This window comes from Homarus americanus, unplaced genomic scaffold (genome assembly GCF_018991925.1).
Source record: "Homarus americanus isolate GMGI-L3 unplaced genomic scaffold, GMGI_Hamer_2.0 scaffold24260, whole genome shotgun sequence".
Classification (NCBI taxonomy): Eukaryota; Metazoa; Arthropoda; class Malacostraca; order Decapoda; family Nephropidae; genus Homarus; species Homarus americanus.
In genome coordinates, this window is record NW_024721079.1 from 2,064,485 (window position 1) to 2,092,072 (window position 27,588).

Here is a 27,588-nt window from a genome sequence, read left to right on the forward strand (position 1 = left end):
CACACAGGCACATTAAACAAAGGGTCACATGGCTATTACAGGGATGGTTGTATTTCCTTAATGGTTTATATGAAGTGGTGTAATGGTCAGCATGCTCGCCTCGCAAGCAAGCAGACCCGGGTTCGTTCCTCGGGCAGGTTGAAACTATGGGCAAGTTTCTTTCCGCCATTTGCCTCTGTCTACCTAGCAGTAATTGGGAACCTGGATGTTAATCGATTTGAGAATCGTATTCCGGGGTAATGGTTGGCAAGTTGTCCGGTCTTCTTGGACTATTCCTTGACACTGGGTCATGCAACTCGTTAAATTAGGGTGTGGTTGTTGTGTTGGCGACAGCTTAGACACCTTAAACAAATTCACGCCTAGGTGGCCCTAGGGCCGGCCATCCTTGTTACACGAGGGGCAACCATTATTATTGTTTTATATAAAGAAGTCAAAGTTGGCATAACGTTTATAGTTTGTGGTTGAGCTCATAAGTCAGTGTCATGTTAATTTAAATATGTACAAGTATTCATGTGTGTTGAAGTCTTACCCCACCAACACACCTGTACATATATAAGATTAGGTACTCATACACTAGTTGGCTTGACTACACACACATAGACCCCGTATTCCTAAAACCGTATCGAGCTAAATCCCCTATATCGATGACCCTTTCCTGAGGCAGCTGAGATACATTAATTAACACTATACTGATGGTTTTTCTCGGTTCGTAGGGTTTAACTTTTAAGACAAAATAAAATATATTTTTGCCTAAATCCTGAAAATAAAATTAACATAAAAAGTGCAAAGGAAGCATCAAGGAGATAACGACCAAAACTTTAATAGGTTGCAGCCATTGTCCCAAAACCACAACATGAATGCAAAATTTTGCATGAATGTTCCCGCCATAAGCTTTATGGTCTAATGGTCTTGAGGCTTCCTTGCTTGTAAACTTACTGTGTTTTTACATCTCTTGTAACAGCTATGGAAAAAAACCTGCAGCTAGTAATTGCACCTCGGGAGTAGCTCATTTGAAAACATGGGGCCTGAGTTTACGTCAACACAGGATGACTTAAAGGCATTCTTATTGTAGTAAAGATGTGATTAGAATCACTTTATGCTTAACCTAATGCTTACAAATCACAGCTAAGTAAAAGTGTCTTAATGCGGAGAGAATATTTTTAACATGGGGAAGTGTTCGTTAAACCGTGGTCCAGTCTCTCCATCGTCGCAACTCCTCTCACAATACCCCAACAAATTAGGGCTAATCCCGGCGCTCTTAATCCTGCCGTCGCTACCACAGTGTCATGGCTACTTATTATGGCGGATTTCTTACGCCATTAAGCTGCTCCTATTATGGTGGCGCGGAACGAGGCGACCGCAATAGCCAAGCCAGTCTCCGGGTGCTCGAAAGCTCGTACATTAATTATTCTCCACCGAAATAACAGTGTTTCGCAGCGATACTGACACTATTTAAGATGTGGTGGTATGTTTGTTTCTCCTCGTTAGTGAGCCACTCTGACGCGTTCTTATACTAGGAATTATTGAAGGAATTTAAGGAGCAAAGTACTGAGCCTGTTTTCTCATACTGACAAATCCACCAACACTCAAGAACGCCAACGTGATAAGAGCGGTTCCTTCGAGTGTTACCGTGTTTTGTTGGTGACACTCCACGTGCCTCTTTACTTTAGCTGTATGGCAATTGGGTTCCTACCTTAAAAGAGCGCTATGGCAGGAGGTGGGTGATCGTTCGTCGGGCGCACCTTCCACAAGCGCGTCATTGCGGGCTGGAGAGGAACGTCGGATGCTGTTGGATGTTGTATCTTTAAGTACAGTTCAGACCTCGGTTGTCCTGTATACCCTAGAGGTGCCGGAGGTGGTGAAGGTGGTGGTGATACTGGTGGTGGTGGTACTCTTGTTGGTGATAATTATCGTGGTGGTGTTGGTGAAGCCCAAGGAAGTCCATTCGCCGTGCCAGTACCGAACTGAAAATTTCACGTTCAACTCTGCATAAAGTCGTGTGCACACAGCTGCAGCTCTTATTCTTATAAACTTTAACTGGTTCAGAAGCTAAGAGTGGATGATCATATCAGAAGGATAAATTATGTATGCCACAGTCTGGACAACAATCCTGAGTACCTGAACTGGGTCAAATTCTCCCACGAGGTCAAAAGATAACATTTGGTGCGGTCTTCTTTGTAACAGGATTGTCTGCCCATTTTTCTTTGGGGAAAATCTGTGATAGGACATGTATACGTAGACATGCTTCAGTCAAACGACTGCCAACCGAACCTCATTTTCCATTTTCAATGACTACCCTAATGCACAGTATCTGAATGCTATGTAGCCGTACACCAAATATGTCACCCTTGTTTACTGACTATGAGCTATGTGAGCATTTCTCTATTTGCAATATTCAATAAAAATTTATACGGCTTCAAAGTCGGTTCATTTCAATGTGGTGTATATATATATATATATATATATATATATATATATATATATATATAGAGAGAGAGAGAGAGATAATGACAAATCGCTGAATAATGGCGTCAGTGCAGGCGGGGGATGGTGAGGAATACCCTTTTGGAGATCCAGCCCACAGACATGTCAGGGCTGACGTGACATAAATCAACATTACCTAGTGACGGCCAATGTTGTTACGTATGAGGAAATGAAGCATGAAAAAATATTTGCCATGATAATAAAAAAAAATTAAAATGCCAGTGAAAGGATGTGAAGTGTAACAATTTTTACAATTGTTTATTAAAACGATAAAAAAAGTGAAGGACAGCGAGAAATATTGAGACGAATGAGGAATGAAGTGATAATTAATAAGAAACAGAGAAAGAGTATGAAGCTACACGAGTATATATATATATATATATATATATATATATATATATATATATATATATATATATATATATATATATATATATATATATATGTGTGTGTGTGTGTGTGTGTGTGTGTAAATGCAAGTTCGGAAGCAAAAGTGAAGGGTAGTGAAAGTTTTAACACGAACGAGGGAATAAGAGCAGACCTGAATAACAGAGTGAGAAATCAAGGTAGATGGTGATTATTGTTTTGTTTTTTCTTCTAATATTACAGGTGGTGAATACAAGGCTAACCAACTCCAGTACATGACGGTGCACATGCTGGTCTGTAAGTTGTTTTTGTTGTTATAATGTCATTACTGCGCTACATCAGCGAAGGTTTTCTAGCGCGTAAGGAGGTTAGTAATATAAAATTAGGTGAGGAGGCGCCTTGTTTAAATACGAACGAAGGACTAATGGGAAATCGAATAACGAAATGAATGAAGATGCCGAAAAACAAATTAAGTTTAGTATTATATTAAAGAGCCTTAGCTAACTCAATACGAACGAGGAAATCAAACGAAAACTATAAGAACTGAGCTAAGAAGGTAAAAATTAATTGTGTAATTATCTAGGAGTATTAAAAGACATTCTTAATACAACCTATACATTAACGAATACAAAATATTCTAAACTAAGTCACCTATTTATTAAGAAACCTCTCTAGTGATAATACGAATGAGGGAATAAAGGAAGAGTAGACGAAAGAGAAAGAGAAAACAGAAGAAGGAAAAGCGATACACACGTCTGGGGCGAGGCGAGGAGGCAGGTGCTGGAGAGACCACCTGCCCTCACCTGCCCTCACCTACTCGTGCCAGTCGCCCGGGCAGGTGAGGGGAGGGGGGGGGGTCCACCTGCCTGTCTCCTGTAGGCCACTGGGCAGTTTGCTAGGTCCTTGTCTGAGGAAGTTACAGGCTGGGTAAGACCTCGTGTAAGTGAGGCTGGGTAGATCCTTGTGTAAGCGAGGCTGGGTAGATCCTCGTGTAAGTGAGGCTGGATAGATCCTTATGTAAGTGAGGCTGGGTAGATCCTTGTGTAAGTGAGGCTGGATTGATCCTTGTGTAAGTGAGGCTTGGTAGATCCTTGTGTAAGTGAGGCTGGGTAGATCCTCGTGTAAGTGAGGCTGGGTAGATCCTCGTGTAAGTGAGGCTGGGTAGATCCTCGTGTAAGTGAGGCTGGGTAGATCCTCGTGTAAGTGAGGCGGGGTAGATCCTCGTGTAAGTGAGGCGGGGTAGATCCTTGTGTAAGCTAGGCTGGATTGATCCTTGTGTAAGTATTTTTTATAAGTAAGGCTGGTTAATCACTTATCCAAACATGAGTTTATAAGTAGACTTGAAAAAGTTATTGTATAAGTATAACTGGGTAGATTCGTGTGGGTGTGTGCGCGTAGTTTCTTTTATAAATAAATGACAGTCTGGATGGGCACGGCGTAATTGACGTTTTAAGTGCATTTAATTAATTCAAGGGTCATAATAAGACATCATTCCTCGATTTTTTGAATGTTGAACCCAGATCCTTAATCAACATGTGAAAAGAGAACCTGCTTATGTAATTAGAACAAGATCTATGTAATGACCTCATGAGCCGAAACGCAAGGTAAAAGGTCACGCGTTTCCGGAGCGAGGTTCTTGTATAAGTAAGTGACAGGTTGGGTAGGTTCTCGTATGAGTAAGTGACAGGTTGGGTAGGTTCTTGTATGAGTAAGTGACAGGCTGGGTAGGTTCTTGTATGAGTGAGTGACAGGTTGGGTAGGTTCTCGTATGAGTAAGTGACAGGTTGGGTAGGTTCTTGTATAAGTGGGTGACAGGCTGGGTAGGTTCTCGTATGAGTAAGTGACAGGCTGGGTAGGTTCTTGTATGAGTAAGTGACAGGCTGGGTAGGTTCTTGTATGAGTAAGTGACAGGCTGGGTAGGTTTTTGTATGAGTAAGTGACAGGCTGGGTAGGTTCTTGTATGAGTAAGTGACAGGCTGGGTAGGTTCTCGTATGAGTAAGTGACAGGCTGGGTAGGTTCTTGTATGAGTAAGTGACAGGCTGGGTAGGTTCTTGTATGAGTAAGGGACAGGCTGGGTAGGTTCTTGTATAAGTGACAGGCTGTATAGGTTCTTGTATAAATGGCAGGCTGGGTAGGTTTCTTGTGTAAATAAGTGACAGGCTGGGTAGGTTCTTGTATAAGTGACAGGCTGGGTAGGTTCTTCTTTGTATTCATACCTGGATAATATCTGAGCAACCCTTTCCAGGAGTCACTTTGCTCACACCACAGGGTGCAACTTTTGATTGGCAAAAAATGAGCGTTTTGAAAGAAGAATCGCCCTTGTAGCAAGAGAGCTTTTGTCCTGAGAGGTGTACAGTATGTCATGGAATGCTTCTTCGTTTAAATGCACTTGTCTGTCTCATCAAGTACCGGCTCAAGTCATTTTTAGTTTTATTCATTTTCGTGTCCTTTTTCTCAATATTTTAGTTTAATAAATTTATTTCCATTATATTAATTCACGAGCCCGTGATAAATACTATGAATATATTTACAGTATATTTTCTCTATCTCTCTTGTTCGTTCTCCAGGTTCGCCTCACGTTCACCGTCACTGCTCCAGCCTTGGTGCTAAGCATTAAACCACCCGCTGACTATTTTTAGCCTAGCTGTTGCTTTGTCTGTATAGCGATAGATACAATTCTAAAATAAATTTTATTATATTAAAGTCTGATTCTGTCAACAGCATCATTAGTGTTTAAGAAAAGAACAGTACACTTATTAAACAATGTTACAATTTAAACTGACAATTACGGCATATTTATGATGCAATTTGGTTGCCTAGTCATGTACCCGCGGCGACACCTGGTGGTAATAAACAGCATCATCTTGTGTTGGTAGACTTGTCCCTGGTATAAATAAAGAAGAAACTCATGTGTCTTGGATGTGACTCGTCTTATATCCTTAACCAGATTTTTTTTCCGGGAAATAAAAATAGCATCATTGCCGATAAACATCTTTAACAATAGTCAGACAGAGATGCTGGTGCTCAAGCCAGACAGTAGCCTGGCTGGATCTACAGTAGTCCAACTTGGCCAAAGCTAACTTTACTCTAACGAACCGTGACAATAAACAAAGTGAAAAATAACTCTGGCAGCTGAACAACAAAAACCACGTAAACTAGAATAACACCCACCCTCGGTTAGGATAGTGTTGTATTTGGTTTCGTAATACAACAATTTGTAATAAAGAAAATATCGTCTGGGAAAACTGCCATTAACAGTGAAATATCCTCTGGAAACTAATACTGAAGAACGTGCTAGTAAGGCACTGTTAGGGAGAAGAACCAGAGAGAAATCAACTTAAAAGGACATTCACTCCAGGTTGTGTGTGTCTTATAGTGTCCAAGACCTGTAAAATGTTAGTTGAAAGTGACCAGGCAAAGTATGCCTCGAAGTTCATCTTTTTCTGCACTAAACCTTAAATCAGACCGTGATAAGAATGGCTTGGTCTCTCTCCTTTATTATTTACCTCTCGGTAAGGTAGAAACCTCAGCTGGTTAATATGTTTGATTTCTTCTTGTTTGATTGTTTTGTAAACATGTTCCAGGTTCGGGTAGAATTTGGAATGTGATATTATTGGTGAAACAGTTCTTGAGAAATGTACAGTGAGTTTGAATCTGCCCGTAGTCTACGAGTTTCTTGTGCCACAACCTCAGTCTTCCTGTTTATATTTACGAGAACACACTCGTATTCCTCTTTTTTAGCAAGCCATGAACAAGTCCACAAACGTGTAGTTACTTGCCTACAGCTGATAGTCGTTATTTTGATAACAGCTATATTTGCCATTATAATGGGGTCACCGAGATCCATCTTGAATGTTAACGTTTGTATAATGCTGGAATTTGTCTAGCCTCATGTGACCGCTTTGAGCGTACCTAGCCGGAATTGTGGTGACAGATTTGCATTCATGTCTTCTGACCTGACCACTTACCCAAGCAATGCGTTCGTGTTGTTTACAAGTTGTAATCACACCACTTAGAGAAACGCAAAGCGCTAGTTGTGTACCGTTCTCTCTCTCTCTCTCTCTCTCTTGTTCTAGTTTCACACACGACAAGGAACCTTTCAGACCGTCTCAGTAGGCATCAATACCTGCCTTAAACTCCCTTAGATAACGTCACTAATATGGACTCCTATTTTCACGGGCCTCCCCTCTGTTGACAAGAGGCAGGTCGATAATTGCCCTAATTATTTCTCAACTTTAAATTGCATAAATACAACCTGGTCTAGATTTCACACCCATTTAAGGCTCTGATAATGACAGGTCGAATACCACGGATCTGTTTACCATAAGATGACCCCCTACCTCGCCGATGGACAGGTTGTATGACTTACAATAATTACCACTGCCCCATAGGAACTACCATACGAACTACACCAAATTATCCGAAATTGGTTTTAAAGAGCCGCAGCCCCAGCCAAGGTGTTTACTATGCACGTCCACAAATTCGACGTTGGTGGTATTAAGTGAATATTCTTAGGCTTTCCTTTTTGACGTCAAGACGTGAGGAAGTGAGATGGGAAGGAAGGGTTGGGGGCGATGGAAAGGAAGTGATGGAAACAGTGGGAAAGGGGTCTGAAGGATAGGTTGTAAGAGACGTCGTGCTTCATTCCTGCTCCTGCTTTACTAACTTATAATAGCGGAACTGCATTGGGATGACGTTCCAGAGTAGCGACATTCCCATTAATTCTGCGTAGATTATTATTAACATTAAAAAAGTTCGATGGCCCCCGGAAGAACTCATATAATTTCAGTCAAAAGTTCCCCCACTCCTGTTCTAAAGTGTCTAGTTATATAAACCAAATGCGGTGTAGACATCAGTAAGTGGGTCAGTATTCTTGCACCAAACTCATATGGTGACTGGGGGAGGAGGAGGAGTAATGTGGTGCGAGTTATTCAGTGTGTGACAAACATAAACAGTTGGTACACACCGCCCCTCCGCTACGTCTCGTCGGCATTATATTGATGACTTGGCGAGTGTCCCGCCAGGGCGCTGGAGAGCGTCGCCCCCAGGCCGACTCTGACCATTACAAAAAAATCACCACAAAACTGTTAATCTATATTGAACCTGTTACGCCGGCTCTTAATTGACTTTAATATCCAGGTTCTAGGAGTAACCAAACAAAAAAAGTGAACAAATTAAAAGGGAATAAAAATAAATAAAGTAAACCTAAAAACTTAATTAAATTAAATATTAACACAATAAAGAGCCTCGTAGGCTGTCACAACAAATTGATTCACTATCGAAACCTTTAACACACAAGTGACACTAAACATCGAAACATCAAAAGAATAAAAATAAAACATTGGATAACGTTAACGCTGTATAAACATATAAAAACTAACACTGAAATTAACTAAAGTGAAACAACACTGAATTACTTAAATGTAACTAAGCAAGCACTGATGGACACATAAGAGACATAAACAGGTACTCACATAGATATACCACATTGGTGGTGACAGGAACAATCACAGAAATATAATGAAGTATAAGTAACAGGTGACAAGTGTCACTCAAAAGAACGTGAACTGAATGACAAGGAGGACTGGACTGAACTTTGTCAGTTGGTGGACCACTATATATAGGGCCAATTCCCACCAAAAACCCGCCGGTGGGTCGTTTAACGATGCAGATGGTCGTTAGAGAGAAAGAATGCTTGTTATAATACTAAATGAAGAAATAAGATGGGCTTGAACAAATAATAACAGTTAAAACCTTAACAGCACAGGGTAAAGTGACTATATTATATAATAGTAAATATAACACATCATTACATGAATAATATGGAACAACATGGAAGCATGTTAAATAAAAATAAATAAAAAAATACGATACGGTCGTAACAAACCGTATATGTACTAAACTCAACACCGTCTAGGCTATTTTGTATTGTTTACTTGCGTAGGAACGACACAGAGGAACTGTTTACCCAACAAGCAGGTTGACTGACGTCTCAATAAAACAAGGCGTACTTTTGCTGCACTTTTCAATAGGTAAAATCCTTACGAGCGCTACCGGCAAAAAGATTTAAAGATCAAAAAGTTTATTCGTATTTCTTTATGTTGCTCACTAGCTCTGAACCTTCGGGTTTGTTTATTACAGGTTAATATTATTTCCTGGAAGTTGAGTGTCAAAAGACCACCAGCACTTACTGTTGGGTTTGCTCGTGATAACATTGCTGATTTGTATATGACTTTATGAGAAAAAAATATTCAAATATATACCCAGATGACAGACAGATATGTATTATGAACCAGACGTTTGGGAATATTTTGCCGGGATAACTCGGTTCTGCTCCACACATACTCTCTCTCTCTCTCTCTCTCTCTCTCTCTCTCTCTCTCTCTGTACATTGTTTTTCTTTTATTGTGAGCTTGAGTGTATTTGTGTGTACCTGTATAATACGCATGTATAAAATGAACTGAAAATGACAGCTGACTTTTTAAGATCAAAGAAAGGTGATGGAAATGAACGCAAAGAAATGAGTTATACTAACAATAATTCGTTTTCTTTGTCGTACACTGAAAGAAAACGATTATTTTTTTTATTGATTGTTACGGATACTATAATATATTTTCCAGTTTGTGGAATATACCAAGTAAGAGATTTTGTTCTTTACTTTAACTTCACTTACATAATGTATTTTTCTGTCCTTCTGATTAGTCATTGTTTGGCATACTACTTTATCTTTACTAAATCGCCCATTACTGTTTATCAGGGACATGAATTTATTACATAACTGTTTTGATATAAAGATTTACCTTAATCTCTGACATTTTATCCCTAACTTAGACATGAACACTTCTTAGAATCAAACTAAATTGAACTCGAACCCTGTTTGTCCCAAACTCGCTGGGTTGTGTCAGCCCAATCACTGCCTCTAAACAAAGTAACCAGGCGCTTGCGTACATTGTCAGTGTATGCTATGGAGAGTGTGGTGTAGAGTCTTCACCTGGAAGTTTATCGAGTCAGGTCCCTCTGGTTTCTCTGGTTAAGTTAAGTTAGACAGGTATACTTATAATTTAGAGCCGTTTTGCATGTTTTAAGCCACAATGTTTGTAATTGGGGAAGGGGGTTCATTTACAAAAGTACTCAATTTCACCGGAAATAAAGGTCATATTCGCGTGAAACAGTGAAAAACACTATATAATCTTTTATTTTTAAGTCATTTCCGTGAATGGTCACTACGGAATATTTACCCAAATAAGTATGAACCCAGAATGGCCTCAACAATAAATTGAACAGCATGACCTGACGTGTTACCGCTCACATCTATTTAAAAATTGTATCCCGATTTCACCATCCAGATGTCGGAAGAGTGTTTTCGATTACACCACCACAGTTTTCAGCTCTGGCCGATAAAACTTTTAATTCGTAAACATGAAGAACAGTATCAGGGCTCATTTCCGTCATGGCTGCTGAGGTGTCATGCACTTCTTTTAAAATAAGTCAAACAAACTATACTAACTCATCTTTACCTAACTTCACTCTTTTATATTAGATTCGGTAAGTTAGGTTAGGTTAGGATCGCTGTGTTTACGGTATTTTAAAAGTAGTAAACGATAACGTAAATGTCAATTAAAAGTTTAAAATCGACCGCAACATTTAAACAATTAACCTTGTATTAGCATGAACGTATATTACTGTAGTTGTTTCGTAGAAGTGAATATCTTAACCGTGTAAGACTCGAGGTTGTTCAAGATAAGGGGAATGGCATATATGAGTTATCATGTTTAACTAGTCATAAAAACGCATAAAAAACACATAATTGACTTCTCTCTCTCATAAACGTTAAATATATTCTTTTTCAATAAATACTTTATTCACACTAGATATATTTCGTGATAGTTTGTATTATAAAGCACCCAAAAGAAGTGTGTCAAGTGCCATATGTTTCCCAAATTAAAACAGTAAGCTATGACCGATTGAGAATTTTTACTTTGTTTTATCTTTTATGAGAGGGAGTCGTGTCTAGTAATATATCTGGGTTTTATGTCAACTGTTATGAACTGTACTTTAAATCGAAGATAAATAAATACCAGAAATAATAAAAATATAACTGATATGTTGATAGCATGGGTCAGGTGACGTGAGCGAGGGTCCTGATAACAGATGATAACACAGTATTGTATCAGGTGGATTGGGATCAAGGTAATGTTCGACCCACCTCCATTGTTGTTTCACTATTAGGTAAGACGATCATTATTAGTGTGTGTGTGATCCCGCTAATTAACTATGAAACAAGGAATAATTTAAGAACAAATTTAGTAGAAATTCATATCAGAGAAACATAAAACTCTTACCACTTGCTCTCAGGTTCCTGGGATGTGTAATATAAGTGTTGGAGCTGCCTCGTCAGACACGGGGGCGACACCACAAACTTACTGGAGAGGCTCTACTAATAATCTGGGGAAAATCCTTCAACATTGGGGCTCTGCCTTCACAGCAAACTATCAGTTCACTCACACCAATTTAGTTACTGACCTATATCCTTTACGGGCTTGATCACCTGAGTTAGAATTGTCTCCGTAACTAAACGGCACACCTGTATCTTCACTATCCTTAAAGGGCAGTCATGCCAATGGGTCCCACTTTTACTTGTATCTGAGGAATTTTGCCTCGAGTTGATTTGTAATCGTTTCATTGTATCATTTTAACACAAAACGCCGAGCACAAGTCTCCAAAAAAATTGTATTGGTGATGTCATTGTTATTGTTCATTATATCTATAAATGTTGTTGGTCTGATGTTATCAACGCATGACGTGGGTTTGTGGTTATGAGTTTATTCGCTGTCACGAGTTATGATAATGTTGTTTTACGTTAAGTAATGTTTGATGATGATGATATACAATGACAGTGTTATGATGGAGATGATGATACAGTATTAGTAGTCATAATCACAGTGCCAGTAATGATGGTATCGTTAGGAATGAGATTCTACCCTGAACGTCTTTGAAAACATACGAGAAAGAGAAAAGAGACTGTTCAGTATTCCTTAATCTGTTTTATACATCTACTGTAATGAAGCCCATGAAAACAGCCTGACTCACCTCCCCTATCACAGGCATTCATTTCTTACCCATCATAACACCTCCCCCCTGACCTGGAAGCGGTCCCCACACTATCTTGCGAGGTTAGTCAACATTACCAAGATGGATTTTTTATCTTTGCTAATATCGCCATATCTTACCTACTTAGGCAAATGATTACTATAAAATCGCCCTAAAATACCTTTCGCCTTACCTCCTCTGAAAGAACCTGTATCATAGTCCTTAACATAAGCTTACCTAATCATTTGAACTCACGTAATTCTATCACACACTGCCTATTCCAGCAGAGGTGAGGCAACGTCCTCTCACACAGTTCACCTTACTCTCCTAATATAAAAAACATACGTAAGAATGATAAATTAATGAAATTATACTCATACATACAAATTTCTGACTTCTGTTGAATGCAGTCTGTGGTTAAGGTGTGCGTGTGTGTGTGTTCGTGTGTGTGTGTACATAACATACTTTAACTCGCTGATATCTTTGAGCTTTTAAAAACAGTTATCACACAGTGCAGTATTAAATTCAGGTTCTTCAAGGTCGAGAGTCTCTGGGGCAGGTCTTACCACCTGGGTGACAAGGGAGGAATTTGAACTGATAATGTCACATGTCACCTGAGGCCTGGGTCTGTCCCCTCTCCTCCTCGGGTCACCATTAATGTACAGTAGCTGTAGTTGTGATGAGTTATTTATTCATTATAATTATACAGATTAAGCTTAATTTAACACTGTCTTGTTATATAAAACCGAAACTTAATTAATTAATGTCTCAGTTGAAGCACTTATATTTACAAACGCCATTGAAATAACTAATGAAAAAAAGAAGCATTAACTATGCCTTATATTTTGTACTTATATTAGATTTTTCCTAAATCACCTTGTAGTTGTTGCATCATTAATTCCTGTTGCATTTCGTGACAAAAGGGTGAAATCTTTCGGAAAAATCTATGGTAAAATTAAAAGAGGAAAGTCTCAAAGTAATGTTTTATTGGAACATAGAACATAAGTAACTCACCTCTCAGACCTTCTACAGATAGTGTCCAAGAGATGACTTTGAAATATTTATCATTTGGTATTATCACCTGTTACGGTCCTCCCTCACTCTCGGGTACATATCACAGTGGTTTGATAGATTCTGTAAGAGCGATTACAAAAAAGGCAAATAACTAGATAATTAGACAGATGGACGGATGGATAGATGGAAAGATAGACATGGATGAGCAAAAAAAAAGGTGATTGATTTAATTAGAAATTTTTATAGGCGGAGAAGAATAGATAAACATAAGGGAAAATACATAAATCATTGCGGGATTACAGGTAGGCTTGTATAGGTAAATAGATAAATACACATAAATAAATCGGTGACTCTAGATAGATAACATAATTTAACAAAGGCAATATAAACAGAAGTAGCGTAATCTTTAACAATTTGTAACTTCGCTTTTTGATGTATAAACTGACTGGCACTTAGTAATATCACAGTTTGTCGAGTATACGTGTGATTCTTTATTGTTCACAGTTTGTAAACCATAAGAGTGACCTTCCTGGGAGCACCTTATAGACCGTCTAGTGGAATAACAGGAAAGTCTTTGGTTGCGGATGGAGTTTTTTTTTTTTTTTTTTTACTTAGATGTGACTAAAGACTTCATTATCCCAAAATCAGAAAAGTCATAGGTTATAACATTCAATTTGGCGTAAGTAAACACTGGCAGTGGTTACGGTGAATGCAAGTTGTAATCTTGAATATTTACTTCTCGGGATACAGAAGGCTTGGATTGATTACAGTGATCACTTGATTGTCGTGATTCGACCTCTTATCTGAGGGAAGGTTGTGGCGAATAAGTTACAGTTCATTCTAGCTTAAGAAAAATGCCAAGTTGTCTACGGAGAAATGTACACTAATAAACTCCCCCAGTAAGGTCACTTCTCATCGAGGTTCTGATGTACAGTACAACTAGTTTTTTTTTTTTTTACAATTTCACATTTTATATACTCGCAATCATTCTTATTAAACAACACTCAACTGAACAAATACAATGATTCTTAATTGAACAAATACCAGAATCGACCCGCGATTCCTAATTTTTGCCCTTAAGAAGGTAATGTAAGTTTTGAGTTGGCCATTAATGTAAAAATGTAAATAAGGGATAACACAGTTAACAGAAATATGAGTTCATAGTCTTTGCGATCGGTGCAGAAAATTCTCTTGGTGCTGCCTCGAACGTGTAGCTGAAAAAAAAAATACCAATTAAAATTTTTACTATCAGATTTGTAAATATACTGTAAGTGATTGTAAAACTGTACCAGTATCAGAAACAAATAATACGAGAATATATATATATATATATATATATATATATATATATATATATATATATATATATATATATATATATATATATATATATACATATATATATATATATATATATATATATATATATATATATATATATATATATATATATATATATATATATATATCATGTAGATCCACATACTGTATACCTTTTAAACGAAAAACAACTATGGTCGGTCGTGTTTGTACAGTACTACAGTGGATCAGTTATCACTCAAAGAAACATTTTGCCGTACAAATAGAAACAATGACTCGTTTTGGTAATACATGTACAAGTATTTTTAGCTACAAAGTATACAAGGCCTCTGTACCGTGCGTTATTTACTTATTTTAAGCGAGCTGAGGTGAAGGGAAAATGTAATACATTTATAACAACTTATAGAAGTTGATTGATATCATTCCTGGGACCAAATTAATTTTAACGATAAATTTCTTTTCGGGAACATTTTATTTCAAACACAGACATTTACAGGTTTTTATCAAAGAACTTCAGAACGAAATGACTCGGTAACATCCATAACAATATTTACAAAAATTTATTCCTCCGATTAAAGATACATCTCTTTAATTCTCAATACTTGATGAATCGTATATTTACTAAGGTTTCGCACTTAAAGACCATTATACACAACCATACATTATAACTTCACATACTTCCAACTTGTAGGCTCGTTGGCATTAATTTATTGTTTAATATACATAATAATAATCTTTTAGAAAAATAATATCCTTCCACTGACAGCTCTATTAATGTAGAATAAATTAGTAGCCACAAGTACTAGTGCATGAACTGAAGCAATGAACGACAAAGAAAGTTATTTTGCTTTTATTTCTTTATTATGATCACGAATGATTGCAGTTGCTTCAATAAAACATCCCTTTCGTCGAAAAGTAAGGAACTATTTATGTTTACAGGAGTACTTTCACATAACTTGAGGGACGACACTTCAAAAATCGTTGAGAGACAAAGAAGAACTCTCCCCACAAGAGCGGAAACTCTATGTCCCTGTCGCCACTAAATCCAATTCCTCAAAACCATTTCTCTTTTCTTTTGAGATTAAGTGAGCATCTGCCATTTCCTAATGTAAAATACGGAGGCTATGCGATCTTACAAAGAAAACACTAGAGTTTATACAAATCTATGTATACAAATACTGTGCATATAATACCGACTCACTAGAGATTTGTGATGCATCGTTGTGCTGAGCTTGTTTGAGTGACAGGAAAACATAGTAACTGTTCGAGATGTTGATGTTGCAATGTATTACTGTATTCATCAACTAAGGTCCTTAAGCATGTATTCTAGACTAGTAAATGTATTGGTCAACAGCAATTAGAGAATTAAGGATATTTCTCAGTGATTTATAACTAATCAACGCTTTAATGATTCCGCTTTTTCTTAAGGTAGTAGAATCTGGCAGGAGGGGAGAGAACTCATCAGTGTTACTGTACTACAAAGCGACCAGTTCTGCATCTATCAACCCACAAGCTATCTTAAGTTCTAAAATAACATATACCGTACAGTATCTCGGTTTATTGCATAATCGTGTACAGACAAAAATCCTAAAACCCTTGCCTGATGCAGAGAGAAAACGATACTTCTTTAAGTGTCGCCAGATGTGGAGAAAACAACTTCTCGTGCTGTAATTTACATGAAAGAACAAGACCATCATCTGCGTACCCCATTCATCTTGATACTTTCTACTACTGCAGAATTGTTTCTATGTCATGAAATGATTTCCTCTTCAACGAGAGTCGACATGTAAGATAGGCTAATGAACTGACGTGTGACCTCAGTGCTCAGCTACATGTCATACTCATACATTACAAACTTTTTTTTTGTAGATTCACAACTCACCAATTATACGTGCCGTCCTCTACAGTCATGTATCCTGCCAGGTTGCCAACTCGGTAGCAGTAGTTGGGCGCCGAGAAGATGGTAATGACCTTGCCGTCGTGGAACCAGTTGTAGCCTGCGTCCTGCACCTGGTGGGCCCGCGAGACAAACTCTAAGTTATTACCTGCAAGGAAAGAAATAGGTCTGGTGTTAGTAGATTCTCCAGAGGGTTAACTGTACACAGTACTAAGACTGACGAGCGACTTCTTTTGGTGTAAGTCAGTTGTATGAGATCATTGCTGCACCAGGGGGTCACGCTAAAATTTGGAGACAAGCAAAGGTTTAAACTTATTGAAAATAAAACAGAGCCCAGAATAACATTAAATATTCAAGAATCACATGTGTTACGGTGATAATGGTGTAATACTTATTCAGTAAATTCTTATCATGGCCATGCTTATGAATACTGCGATCAGTAACACTGGACAATAATGGACATATATAATTTGTGTGTAGATTTAGTGGCACGGGAACAACCCTCGTCTCGCAGACTCAGACTTGCCATATTAGTGAGCATGTTTGCAGACAAACTGGAGGAACTTTAGCAGTTGCGTTTATCCTGTTGATTACCATACACGTGGCAAGTTGACAGTCTATCCAAGCACGATCAGTGTTACCTGTTCCGCTGTGACACTGATATAAAGAATATGTTGGGCACAAGACTGAATCATTGATAACGTGTATTATACTTTTATGCTCTTAAGGTGTAAATTAATTTAATTGATTTTATAAAATTGAGATGCTAGTAAAGCATACATATCATGTGTTTGTATGGTTCTGCTGATATGTATATCTCGGTATCGTGCTGTGTGTATTATAATGGGTCGTGGTCATGCACAAGGTGTCCTGATGACCCAGATACAGTATTGAGGCGCGTGTTGTGCTGGTCCCTGCGCATGACTGTCAAGAGCACCGTGACGAGCGGTATGTGGCCCTGACGTTTTGTTGTTGTTAAACATCTCTTGAGAAGATAATAACGATCCTCTCAAGACAATCAGGACGTTTAGTAGATGACTAGAAGACAGTGATAAAGCTGATGTATCTGTGAAGCCCATCACTAAAATCTTGAAGGTGATGGTGACCTCTGGGTATTGATCCTAGTTTTCCCTACATCTTAAGGGCGGTGTTGTTCGTGCTCTCGCCATTCCGCATCAGATCACTGACAGTAACTAAAGCTTCGCAGTTTTTACAGGGAAGTCGTTGCTCATGTTTAGATTTGTGTAGTTTTAATTACGAGGTTTATTAAGCACCTGTCCTTTTTCTCATAAAACAGAGAAGTGACTATATTGATATTTTAATGTTTACTGCACTTCAACAACCAAGGTCTTTCAGCTAGTATTCTAGTTTGGTACTTATACAAGTCATCAACAATTTAATATTAACTAAATAACACTCTCTCCGTTAATTGTTGGTGTTTTAAAGTGATACTGAGCTTCAACTACGATGGTCTTTACTCTGTTACTCCAGGTACACTAGTCACCAGCACTTAAATATTAAGAGAGACACATTAAACCTGTTTCCAAAAGAAGCTTCCCTCTATTATACATTTAACTCTATGTAAGAGACGCTTTAGCAAAATAGTTAAAACTGTCTCAATAAAGTTCGTGAAAGAAGTTAGCAATAGCATTTACATTTACAAAATAGTACGTTCTAGTAGGCGTGTAGTTTTTATATGGAAATTCTATTGCATTACTGTAGAGTTTAGTCGTATATGAACTAAATCTTAAAAACTCTGTATTGTAAATAAATTAACACACAACAACAGTGCTTCGATAGCAAATCATCCACACACCTAGAAAATTGAGTTAGAGAGCGGTAATTACTGCACTTAGATACTAGTCATACACTATACTTAAAATATATGTATAATCGCTCCAAAATATATCTTTACGATTTTGTGTGAGACAATATTACACCACGAACAAAAGATTTTTACAACACCACCAAGACAACAGGAGTCGGCGGTGCTCATTTTGAAATTCATCGGACTTCTTCGTAAAGATACATGTGGGAACTAGTGTACTATAAACCAGACAACAATACGGCATAAGTGTATCTCAGTCTAGTTACGCAGACTGTTGTACTTACTATAGGTAAAGTCGTGGGAGACGTCGGAGCCCCACATGTACCCAGCGCCCCTGGCGTTGTCCCTCCAGCCTAACCTTCGTCCAGAGTCGTCTGGGTCTGACCATAATAAATCGCTCATGGCGCCTTCGTGAGGCAGCTCTTGGAATCTGTCCAGGACTCGGATCTGGTCAACGGAGTCGAGGGAAGGCGAGAGGCCGCCATGCATACAGAGAATCTTGTCATCGACGAGAGCCGTGAGAGGGAGGCAGTCAAATACCTCCATGAAGTACTTCCAGGCTTCGCCACTTTGGTAAGTGGCGAAGCACTCATCATAGAAACCATAGACTTGAGTGGTAAGCCTTGACTCGTGGTTACCTCGGAGTAGAGTCACCCGCTGCGGATACCGGAGCTGCACAGAAAACAAACTATTGTATAAGTATTTACAGATAGTTGATGTTATAATATATTACTGGGCTTCAACAACTAATGTCTATAAGCACGTGTTCTAGGTGAACACAAACACTAGTCATCAACAGCTAAAGAGTTTAGAGAGATAACATCTAGATAGCCGCAATGTGAAGAAGTCTTATCGAAACAACGCAAATTACTCCTTAAGTGAAAGTGAATAATAACTGGATAAGGATTACATTAAGAGTGAAGGTAGCAATTTTGTTTTTAATAACTCCTTCAGGCCTAGTAATATTCGTGGGGGACAACACGTGATAGAGGGGAGTAGAAAGGGAGAGGAAAAAATAGGCAGAGACAGTGGGGAGTAGTGAGGGACAAACAAGGAACAACACCACACTCACCTTCAGCGCTAGCAGGAGTGACACAACTTGGACGGAGAAGTAACCTCGATCAACGTAGTCGCCCATGAAGAGGTAATTGGTTTCCGGAGGTTCCCCGGATATGGTGAAAAGCTCCATGAGGTCGTAGAACTGGCCGTGAAGGTCGCCACACACGGTCACAGGCGACGACACCTCCACCACGTTGCTTTCCTCAGTTAACACCTCGCTCACCTAGTCGCCAGAAGACACTCGGGTAAATTATTGTGGAAATATCAGGGACTATTCAAAATATTCAGACTATATTTAGGTTCGTTGGTGAACTTAAGGTTTGAGTAGTAAGAAAAACAAATTTAAGATACACAAAGTTGTTGCTTCTATATATTTGTGTGTTTTAATAATTTAGGTATCCTGTACGCACTACCAAGGTCAATTAAATTACTATCAGTAATTATTAACTGACATGTTATTAATTTATAAATAATGCATATTAACATACTTATTCTATAATATATTACCGGATTTCAGCAACTATTGCCTTGAGGCTACAATATTCTACTGCACGCACACTACACTACTGTATGTACTGTAGTAAATACACTGGTCATCAACAATTAAAAAGTTGTGATAAACATCTCTGTCTTGATGCTGATGCTATAATGTATTATTGCACTTGGACAACAGAGATCTTTAAGCTCGTAATTAGGTTAATAATTACGTCATTGGACATTAAAAATAAAATTAGTAATACGGCTCTCTGCTTGCCTCTATCTCGCAGTAGATCAGAGTAAATATAAATAAGTACTGTATCAAGTAACGGAAATAATTAGTACTATATATTTCTAGTTTTAAACAATTCACTAAAGAAATATATGAACTTAATAAGATGAAAAATAACCTCCGTTTAGGAGGAAATATAAAAACAAAGTAAAAAAAAGTACACGGTAATCACGTATTTATATGATATATTACGTTATTCATATCGCTAAGATAAATTATAAATTATTTATCAATAGTCTGGTGACAAAAAAAACGCGTGGCGGAGCCAGTAACATCAAATCAATATGCTAAAGCATTATTTTGATTCAGAAAAGTTGAAATAAAAACCTAGTGCATGATTTAACGTGTCCATATTAAACTGATTATATATATATATATATATATATATATATATATATATATATATATATATATATATATATATATATATATATATATATATATATATATATATATATATTAAACAATTTAATTAGTTACTTTATGAACGTTCAACTGCAGCTGGGCGGTCTATTCTCCATTGGCACCAAGTTTAATGAAATCATACGATCGATGGTCGAGTTATTGCGCTAAAAAGCTTTTAAAGTCGGGGATTGCCAGCCTCTTCGCCAGATTTCTCGAAAATTGAAAGGACGGTAACTGAAGTTATTGCATTAAAGTTCTCTAAAATAAGACAATGGAAATAAATGCATATTACCTACCTAATTTGCATATTTGACACCAGAATCTTTGCAGCTCTTGTTTAGTTTGACTATCATCCCAAACACAAGTATAGCAGTCATCCCTCTGACGAGTTTTAACACACACACACACACACACACATTTACCCTATCATGGTTAGCAAAACAGTGAGATTCGTATATACAAAACACGCACACGCAAAGAAATAAAATGCTCAGCAGCATACACCCTCACTCTGCACCCCCAACCCCAATTCACACAGACATTAAACAGAACAGGCGTGAGGTGAGGCAAGTGGAATGCACGGAACACAACACGTTGCATCAAGCAAGTAGGACCCACGCACCTTAGAACACAAACTCTCCACCTGACGTAGGCTTAGCGTTTCCCTCCTCTTCAACTGGGCAATCCAGGCGTCGACGTCGTTACTCGGGTTTGGATAAGTCATCCCAGGGATTTGTGCAAACGCCATGCTGTTTCTGAAGATTTCTCTGGAGCTAATCTGCTGGAGGATTCGTGCAGTGGTGAAGGATTCTTACATGTGCTTATGATTTGATGATTCCTATAAATTGGCTGCTCTGTCGACTATATAATGGTATACTGATGTAAATAAACTTCACTTTCGTCGAGTTTTTACAGTAATGCTTAAATATATTTTTGCTAACTGTATTTGGAGATACTTAGGATCGATTTAATTTTTGTAAAACTTCCTTTGCGATGGTTTCTATGTTTCAAGAGTTATCAGCACCTTAGAAAACCTGCCCCCTTTTTATGCTTTGGTATCCTAAACCATTTTGTAAACGTCGACTAATACCTTTTTTACTTTCACAGAAGTGGTGGACTCGGCTGACAAGGGGCTCACGTTTGGATGAGCTTTCCACTATGTACACCTCTGAGGGCAGCCCCTAGAAAACTCGTTGTTACTGTCAAAACACTTAACAACACCCACGACTAGCTGAAGGCGTCGACTTGTGCACCTGTATTATTGCACGTTAAGAGCTACCTGCAGCTCACCTTACTGATAACGCCTTTATCGGCTTTTATAAATAGATAAACGTACAGTAAGTCCAACACTTGTTATCTATGTCTATCTGTTTTTCCACAATATATCACTGTATACAATACCTATTACAACAACTACCACAAATCAAGGGTATTGCACTATCGTAGTCACTAATACATCACAACAAATTAACACTTAGTAAATATTATAATCACTTTTTCTTCATTTATTGAGAGAATTCTAATCACTAAGTCACTGTGGCAGTTCTTGGCCTCACGCCGGCACAACGGCGAATGAGCGTGTGTGCCACTGTTGGTGCTGCGTCTGGTATATACAGTATGCAAGCGAGCCAGCGAGGACATGAATGTGTCGTTGGGGGAAGGGGGAGAGGGGTGACGACGCAGGGAGAGGGGTAGGAGGGGAGCGACGGGGATGGGAGAGGGGTGGGAGGGAGGTGATGGTCTGGGAGAGAAGCGGAGAGGGAGGGGGGGTGGGGGGAGTTGAGGTACAAGGTGCGCTCTTGCATCACGTCCTGCCTGGCCAGGAGTGAGTCATTATAAACCACCCCGGGGGTCCTGAATCCTCATTTCTTAGTAGAAATGTAAACATTTATAATTATTAGTAGTAGTAGTACATAGTGGTATTAGTAGTAGTAGCGTTTAAACATTCAGAAACACGTTATCCGACATTGTTGAGAAAGGTGTACGAGGAAAATATTATAGTCTGCCTCCTTTAAACAGCCTCCCTCTCACAACCACTCCACCCTCTCTCTCTCTCTCTCTCTCTCTCGGAGGTCCGGAGCTAATGTGGAAGATTCATGATCACGCGCACACACACACACAACCGCACCCAGCCCATACGACCACGTACCGATTACTATAGAACAGCCAAATTATAACCAAAGTAACAATTATCAACAAGTCGTAGTTAACCTGTGTTCACTTCTTGTCATTCTCACTTTTGTACTGTAACTGCTGAAATTCCCTGTTAAATAAACTTAACCACCTTGTCATTGTATATTATTATATATGTACAACTTATTTCATCTGTATAAATTCAGCTTAAGGCTTCTGTATTTGTTGATAAACCTATTATTATTATTATTTTATTATTAGTAGTACTATTATTATTATTATTATTGGCAGATGATATTACTCAAATAACAAAACACCAAGGTAAATCAGGTGCACTAAAGGTCGAACACACCAAGGGGGGGAAAAAAGAGTCGACAGCAACTGGAAAATCCAAACCAGTCTCCCCAGAATGACAGAAGGAAAACTTAACCACTACAGTAGAAATCAATAATACCAAGATGGAATATAGCAGCAGAGTTAGTCTTCTGGTCCTGAACATATCCACAACAGACTACCACCATTTCCACAAGGGAATGGAAACAGCAAAGAGAAATGATAAAAGCTAGACCACTCCATTGCCCTGCCTGAGGATATAAAACAACACTTATGTCAAATTATTAATCATACTGATACTAACCTACCCAACAGTCCCTCTTCACACTCTGAGTATTACCCAAATACTAAAACTCAAATGTGGTCCAGAACATCTAACCTTCGCCCTCCACAATCGAGCCCTTACCCTCCACACCCAACTCTCGCCCTCCACCCTCGCACACCACACCCCACCCCAACCTTACCCTCCACATCCCACCGTCGCCCTCCACATCCCACACCCCTCCCTTGTCTTCCACACCTCACCCTACACCACCCAGCAGTTAACCTCCACACCCCACCCTCGCCCTCCACATCCCACACCCCTCCCTTGTCTTCCACACCTCACCCTACACCACCCAGCCGTTAACCTCCACACCCCACCGTCGCCCTCCACATCCCACACCCCTCCCTTGTCTTCCACACCTCACCCTACACCACCCAGCAGTTAACCTCCACACCCCACCCTCGCCCTCCAAAGCTCACACGCGCCCTCCATACCCCATCCCTCTTCAGTTTTTCTCGTAAGTTTCGATTCTGAAAAGATCGGTCAGGTTTTTTCTCGTCAGGTCCGATTCTCAAAAGATCGTAAGTCAATTTTTTCTCGTAAGTTCCGATTCTCAAAAGGTCATTAGTCAGTTTTTGTTGTAAGTTCCGATTCTCAAAAGATCTAAGTTAGTTTTTTATCGCAAGTACGAATTTTCAAAAGATCGTAGTCACTTTTTTCTCGTAAGTTCGGATTCTCAAAAGAAATTTATGGTGGTGTGTAGGGACAAGGGTGGTGTGGGGGAAAAGGGGTGTTTGGAGGGTGAAAGGGTGGGTGGAGGGTGAAAGGGCGGGTGGAGCCAGGAGTCGAGTGCCCTCAACCTCCACACCTCACCTTCGACCTCCATACCCCACACGCGCACGCAAAGGTGGGGTGTGGAGGTGTGGGGAGGTGTGGATGGAGTGAGGTGTGGAGGGTGGGTGGGGCCATGGAGGGTGGGGAGGGTGGGGGTGGGCAGAGGTGGGGAGGGTGGGGCAGATTGAAGTACTCCTCTTGGGAGCTGAGGGTGGGGCGTGGAGAGGAGGCAGGTCAGGCAGATGGGGCAGAATTGTGGAGGGAGATTAAGTGGAGCCAGGGGTGGGGTGGGGTGTGGAGAGGGATGGGGAATGGGGTGGGCAGGAGGTGGGGTGGAGGGGGTGTGGAGGGTGGGGTGTGGTATAGAGACGAGGGTGGGGTGTGGTATACAGGGCGGGTGGGGTGTGGTGTGTGGTGTGCAGGGTGGGGAGATTGGGGTGTGGGACGAGGGGTGGGGTGTGTGGTGTGTGCAGGGGCAGGGTGGGGAATGTGGTGTGGGGTGAGGTGGGGTGGGGTGTGTGGTGTGCAGGACGAGGTGGGTGTGGTGTACCCAGGACAGGGTGGGGTGTGGTGTGGGGAGAGTTGGTGTGCAAGGCAGGGTGGGTGCGGTGTGTGTGTGGTGTGCCAGGACCCAGTGGTGGGGGAGTTATTGGGGTGAAGGTGGGGAGGGGTGTGCAGAGCAGTGAGTGGGGGGTGTGTGGTGTGCAGGGCGAGGGTAGTGTGGGGGGGTGTGCAGTGTGCAGGGCGAGGTAGTGGGGGGTGTGCAGGGTAAAGGTTGGGAGGGGTGTGCAGGGCGAGGGGAGGGTGGGGTGTGCAGGGCGAGGGTGAGGTTTGGTGGGCCCAGACTGTAGGGCAGTTGCCACAAACCTCCAGAAAGATGCTCAGGCAATATAAAACCTGGGAAATTTAAATTGGGCCTACGAATTGTGGATTATATGTCCACAACAATGAGACCTGTCCAACAACTGTATTGGGATATTTCTGCCAGGTAAGTGAAATATATTAATACAGTTAAAGAAATATAATACATTTGCAAACACAAATCAATTTGTTTGTGAAATCCCAAACTTACATCTTTAATACAGTTTATAACAAGCATTCCCACCTGTTGCTTGTGACTACTACTATGCTTTCTGATAGTCTGGCAGTGTTCTTCTATAATGCTTAATCATTGCAGGTATCTCAGACTCAGGGAGCACCAGGTTGGGAGCTGCTGGAGGACTTACAGCCTTCCATAAATAAACAATTTACTGTTCAAGGAATGTTCTCTATTGTTAAATTATGTATTATAAGGGGATGGGTTTTTATTAACTGTAGAAAGTAACCATTTCTGTCAATCTTTTATTGTTCATAAGAATTACCGTACAATTACAATATCTATTGATTATAGTACATTTCTTAGATTCAAAACTATTAATTAGTAAGAATACATCAAGTTAGCAGTGATTAATACAAACAGGAATAATAATGCCATTGCATACAAAATTCCCATTACTCATGTACTAAGGAATAGCTATATAACAACAGAGGATATAACCTCCGTCTTAAAAATTTCTCTAATCACTCTTTACAATATGGTAACCACACGCACATCCTAGTCAATACAACTGGGCTAATATTCAATGCAATGTTCACACACACGCAAGTAAATACAACAAATAATTCAATCTTCATGGTCACTGGCACACGTACTTCACACGTCACTCCATTTTACAAGAGCACCCTGACCAGAATTGAGTAGGGATTCTTGAAAGGTCCACAACAACATGTGCTTTTCTTGGACTAGAGAATCCCTAAAATAAATGGAATGATAGTTAGTAGCTATCACTTCCTAGTATATTTACATACATAATACATGTATATACAAAAATACATACATACAACTTCATGATTAGTATGTATCATTGTCATATTATTGAATATGTATGTGTGTTGGTATTTAAACCCTGGGTGTGAAAAATGAGAATTCTAACCCACAGAAAAATAGTAAAAACTGCCAAGACATTTTATTATCTTCATGAAACAAAGGCTGCTATGTACCATCTCCCCAAGTATAGTAGAAAATTGAGGACTCCTTTTATAAAATTTAATTAAAGTTCCTTCAACAAAGTATATATATTTTTTTTTTTGAACAGGAAAATGACCTAAAATTGTCTAAATTCCTCAAATGAGCAGTTAATTTTCAACATAATATACATGACACTAATGGATGAACTGATTGGTTTGGGAAGATCAGATTCAGTGTGCATATTCCTTTCAAAGAAACACAACTTCAATTCATACCTTCAGGGAAGAGAGATTTATGAAAATATGGGTCTGCATTCTGAATAATCAATATCTATTACAGTAAAGAAGAAATCTTGAAAAATATTACTATGATCATTACTCGACCAATCAAACAACTGTATCCTAGCCTGGTAGAATGAAAAGTCCATACTAAGATTTTGCTGTTAAAAAAGACAAATGTGAAATAAATTTAACAATATAAGGAGATGAGTGTGGTTAATTTATGTGCTGCACTGCATAGGTGAAAGCATAATTTCTGCCTGGAAAATTTTAACAAAATATAGATGGTAAGAAGAAAATAAAAACTTATACTTATGCAATACTGTATATTCAAAAAAAAATAAATCACAATTATTTTTTAAAGATATTAAAGGTACAAATATTGCTCAAACTCTGTTTTCCCTTCTTAGTTCACGATGTTTACAACACAGCATGCCACAGACCCTGATTCTGTAACAGCAGATCTCACGTAAGATATTCTCAGGGTACTTCAATACTATTCGGACCATTATGTAAACCACCTCAATTTACTCTACAACAAATATGCATGCAGGTTAACCAAATCAGTGTCTAGAAGGCTGACTGCTTTAATCCCTATGGGATCCAGAAGGGGAGACATTTATAAAATTAACCTGATAACCCAGTACTGATGTATACAGTGTAAGATGCAGGCTTGCTCCACACTACTTTAAATCATAGAAAAACAATAATTTTGCCAATCTGAGTATATTTCTTATTTCCAAAGGGTGTTCTTTTTTAAATTCAATATTTGTAGTTTTTATGCTATTTAAACAATTTAGTCATGGTGTATTAAAAACTGGTCATATTTACTTTAAAATACACTCCCTGCACTTCAGGTAAACAAACAAAATACTGAAATATTCACCATTAACATTGTAGATACTATTACATCAAAAATTTTGCAACCCTGCTTCTCATTTGCCTTGTGAAAGGTAAACTAAGATATGAAACAGTACATCTCCAGAGAGAAAAAATGGAACTCAAATTCTCATCTAAAAGAAAGTGTATCCTCCTCCTGAACCACCAGTTAAAAAGGAGCCCTTCTTCTGAGTCATTGACACTTGGGCCCCAGATGCACCAGCCAATTGAGCAGCATTAGGGGCAATGCCTGGTGGAGGTGGAGGGATACTGGGTTGAGCAATACCATCAAAACGAGCTCCGGAATCATAGCCATTCTGAAATATAAAGGATTGATTCTTAAGTCTCAAAGTATGAACAAACATGGATCGACTTACTTATGTACTATATCAAAATCTTGGTGGGTTTGACCCCAGGGTTGCCACTTCCAAGAAACCATCCACTGTGAAACTGGGACTACATTTCAGAAACCCAGTAAAAAAAACTAGTAGTATCTCTCCTTAATCCATCACAGCATCTGATGAGTCAGTTGCCAGAGGCTGAGGGCTAAATTCTGCTGCCTTTCTACCAAACAATCTAAGCAATCTAGAAAATGGGAAGCTACCGAGATATCAAATTCAGAAAA

At 39.1% G+C, this 27,588-nt stretch overlaps 2 protein-coding genes across 9 annotated transcripts in view; both read right to left on the minus strand.

Annotated features, from left to right (window-relative positions):
- Positions 1-12,910: 12,910 nt before the first annotated feature.
- Positions 12,911-21,865, minus strand: LOC121861423 (serine/threonine-protein phosphatase 2A catalytic subunit beta isoform-like). 5 transcript variants are annotated; one of them, XM_042359138.1, is made up of 6 exons: positions 21,728-21,865; positions 20,856-21,011; positions 19,073-19,282; positions 18,285-18,672; positions 16,158-16,320; positions 12,911-14,169 (listed from the first exon to the last, which is right to left on the minus strand). In XM_042359138.1, exons 2-6 carry the CDS (start codon positions 20,979-20,981, stop codon positions 14,097-14,099), a joined length of 960 nt encoding a protein of 319 aa, XP_042215072.1. In that variant the 5' UTR covers positions 20,982-21,011; positions 21,728-21,865; the 3' UTR covers positions 12,911-14,096. The 5 variants fall into 5 exon arrangements, with proteins under 5 accessions (XP_042215072.1, XP_042215074.1, XP_042215075.1 ...); XM_042359140.1 differs by having other exon boundaries at positions 21,324-21,853; XM_042359141.1 differs by having other exon boundaries at positions 20,856-21,014; positions 21,324-21,853.
- Positions 21,866-25,125: 3,260 nt separating this feature from the next.
- LOC121861425 (DAZ-associated protein 2-like) overlaps positions 25,126-27,588 on the minus strand; it is a 64,391-nt gene continuing 61,928 nt past the window's right edge. For all 4 annotated transcript variants that reach the window (XM_042359145.1, XM_042359144.1, XM_042359143.1 and 1 more), the window contains one exon: positions 25,126-27,280. In XM_042359145.1, coding sequence (XP_042215079.1) covers positions 27,098-27,280 — 183 coding nt within the window. In that variant the 3' untranslated portion in view covers positions 25,126-27,097. The remainder of the gene's footprint in view (positions 27,281-27,588) is intronic.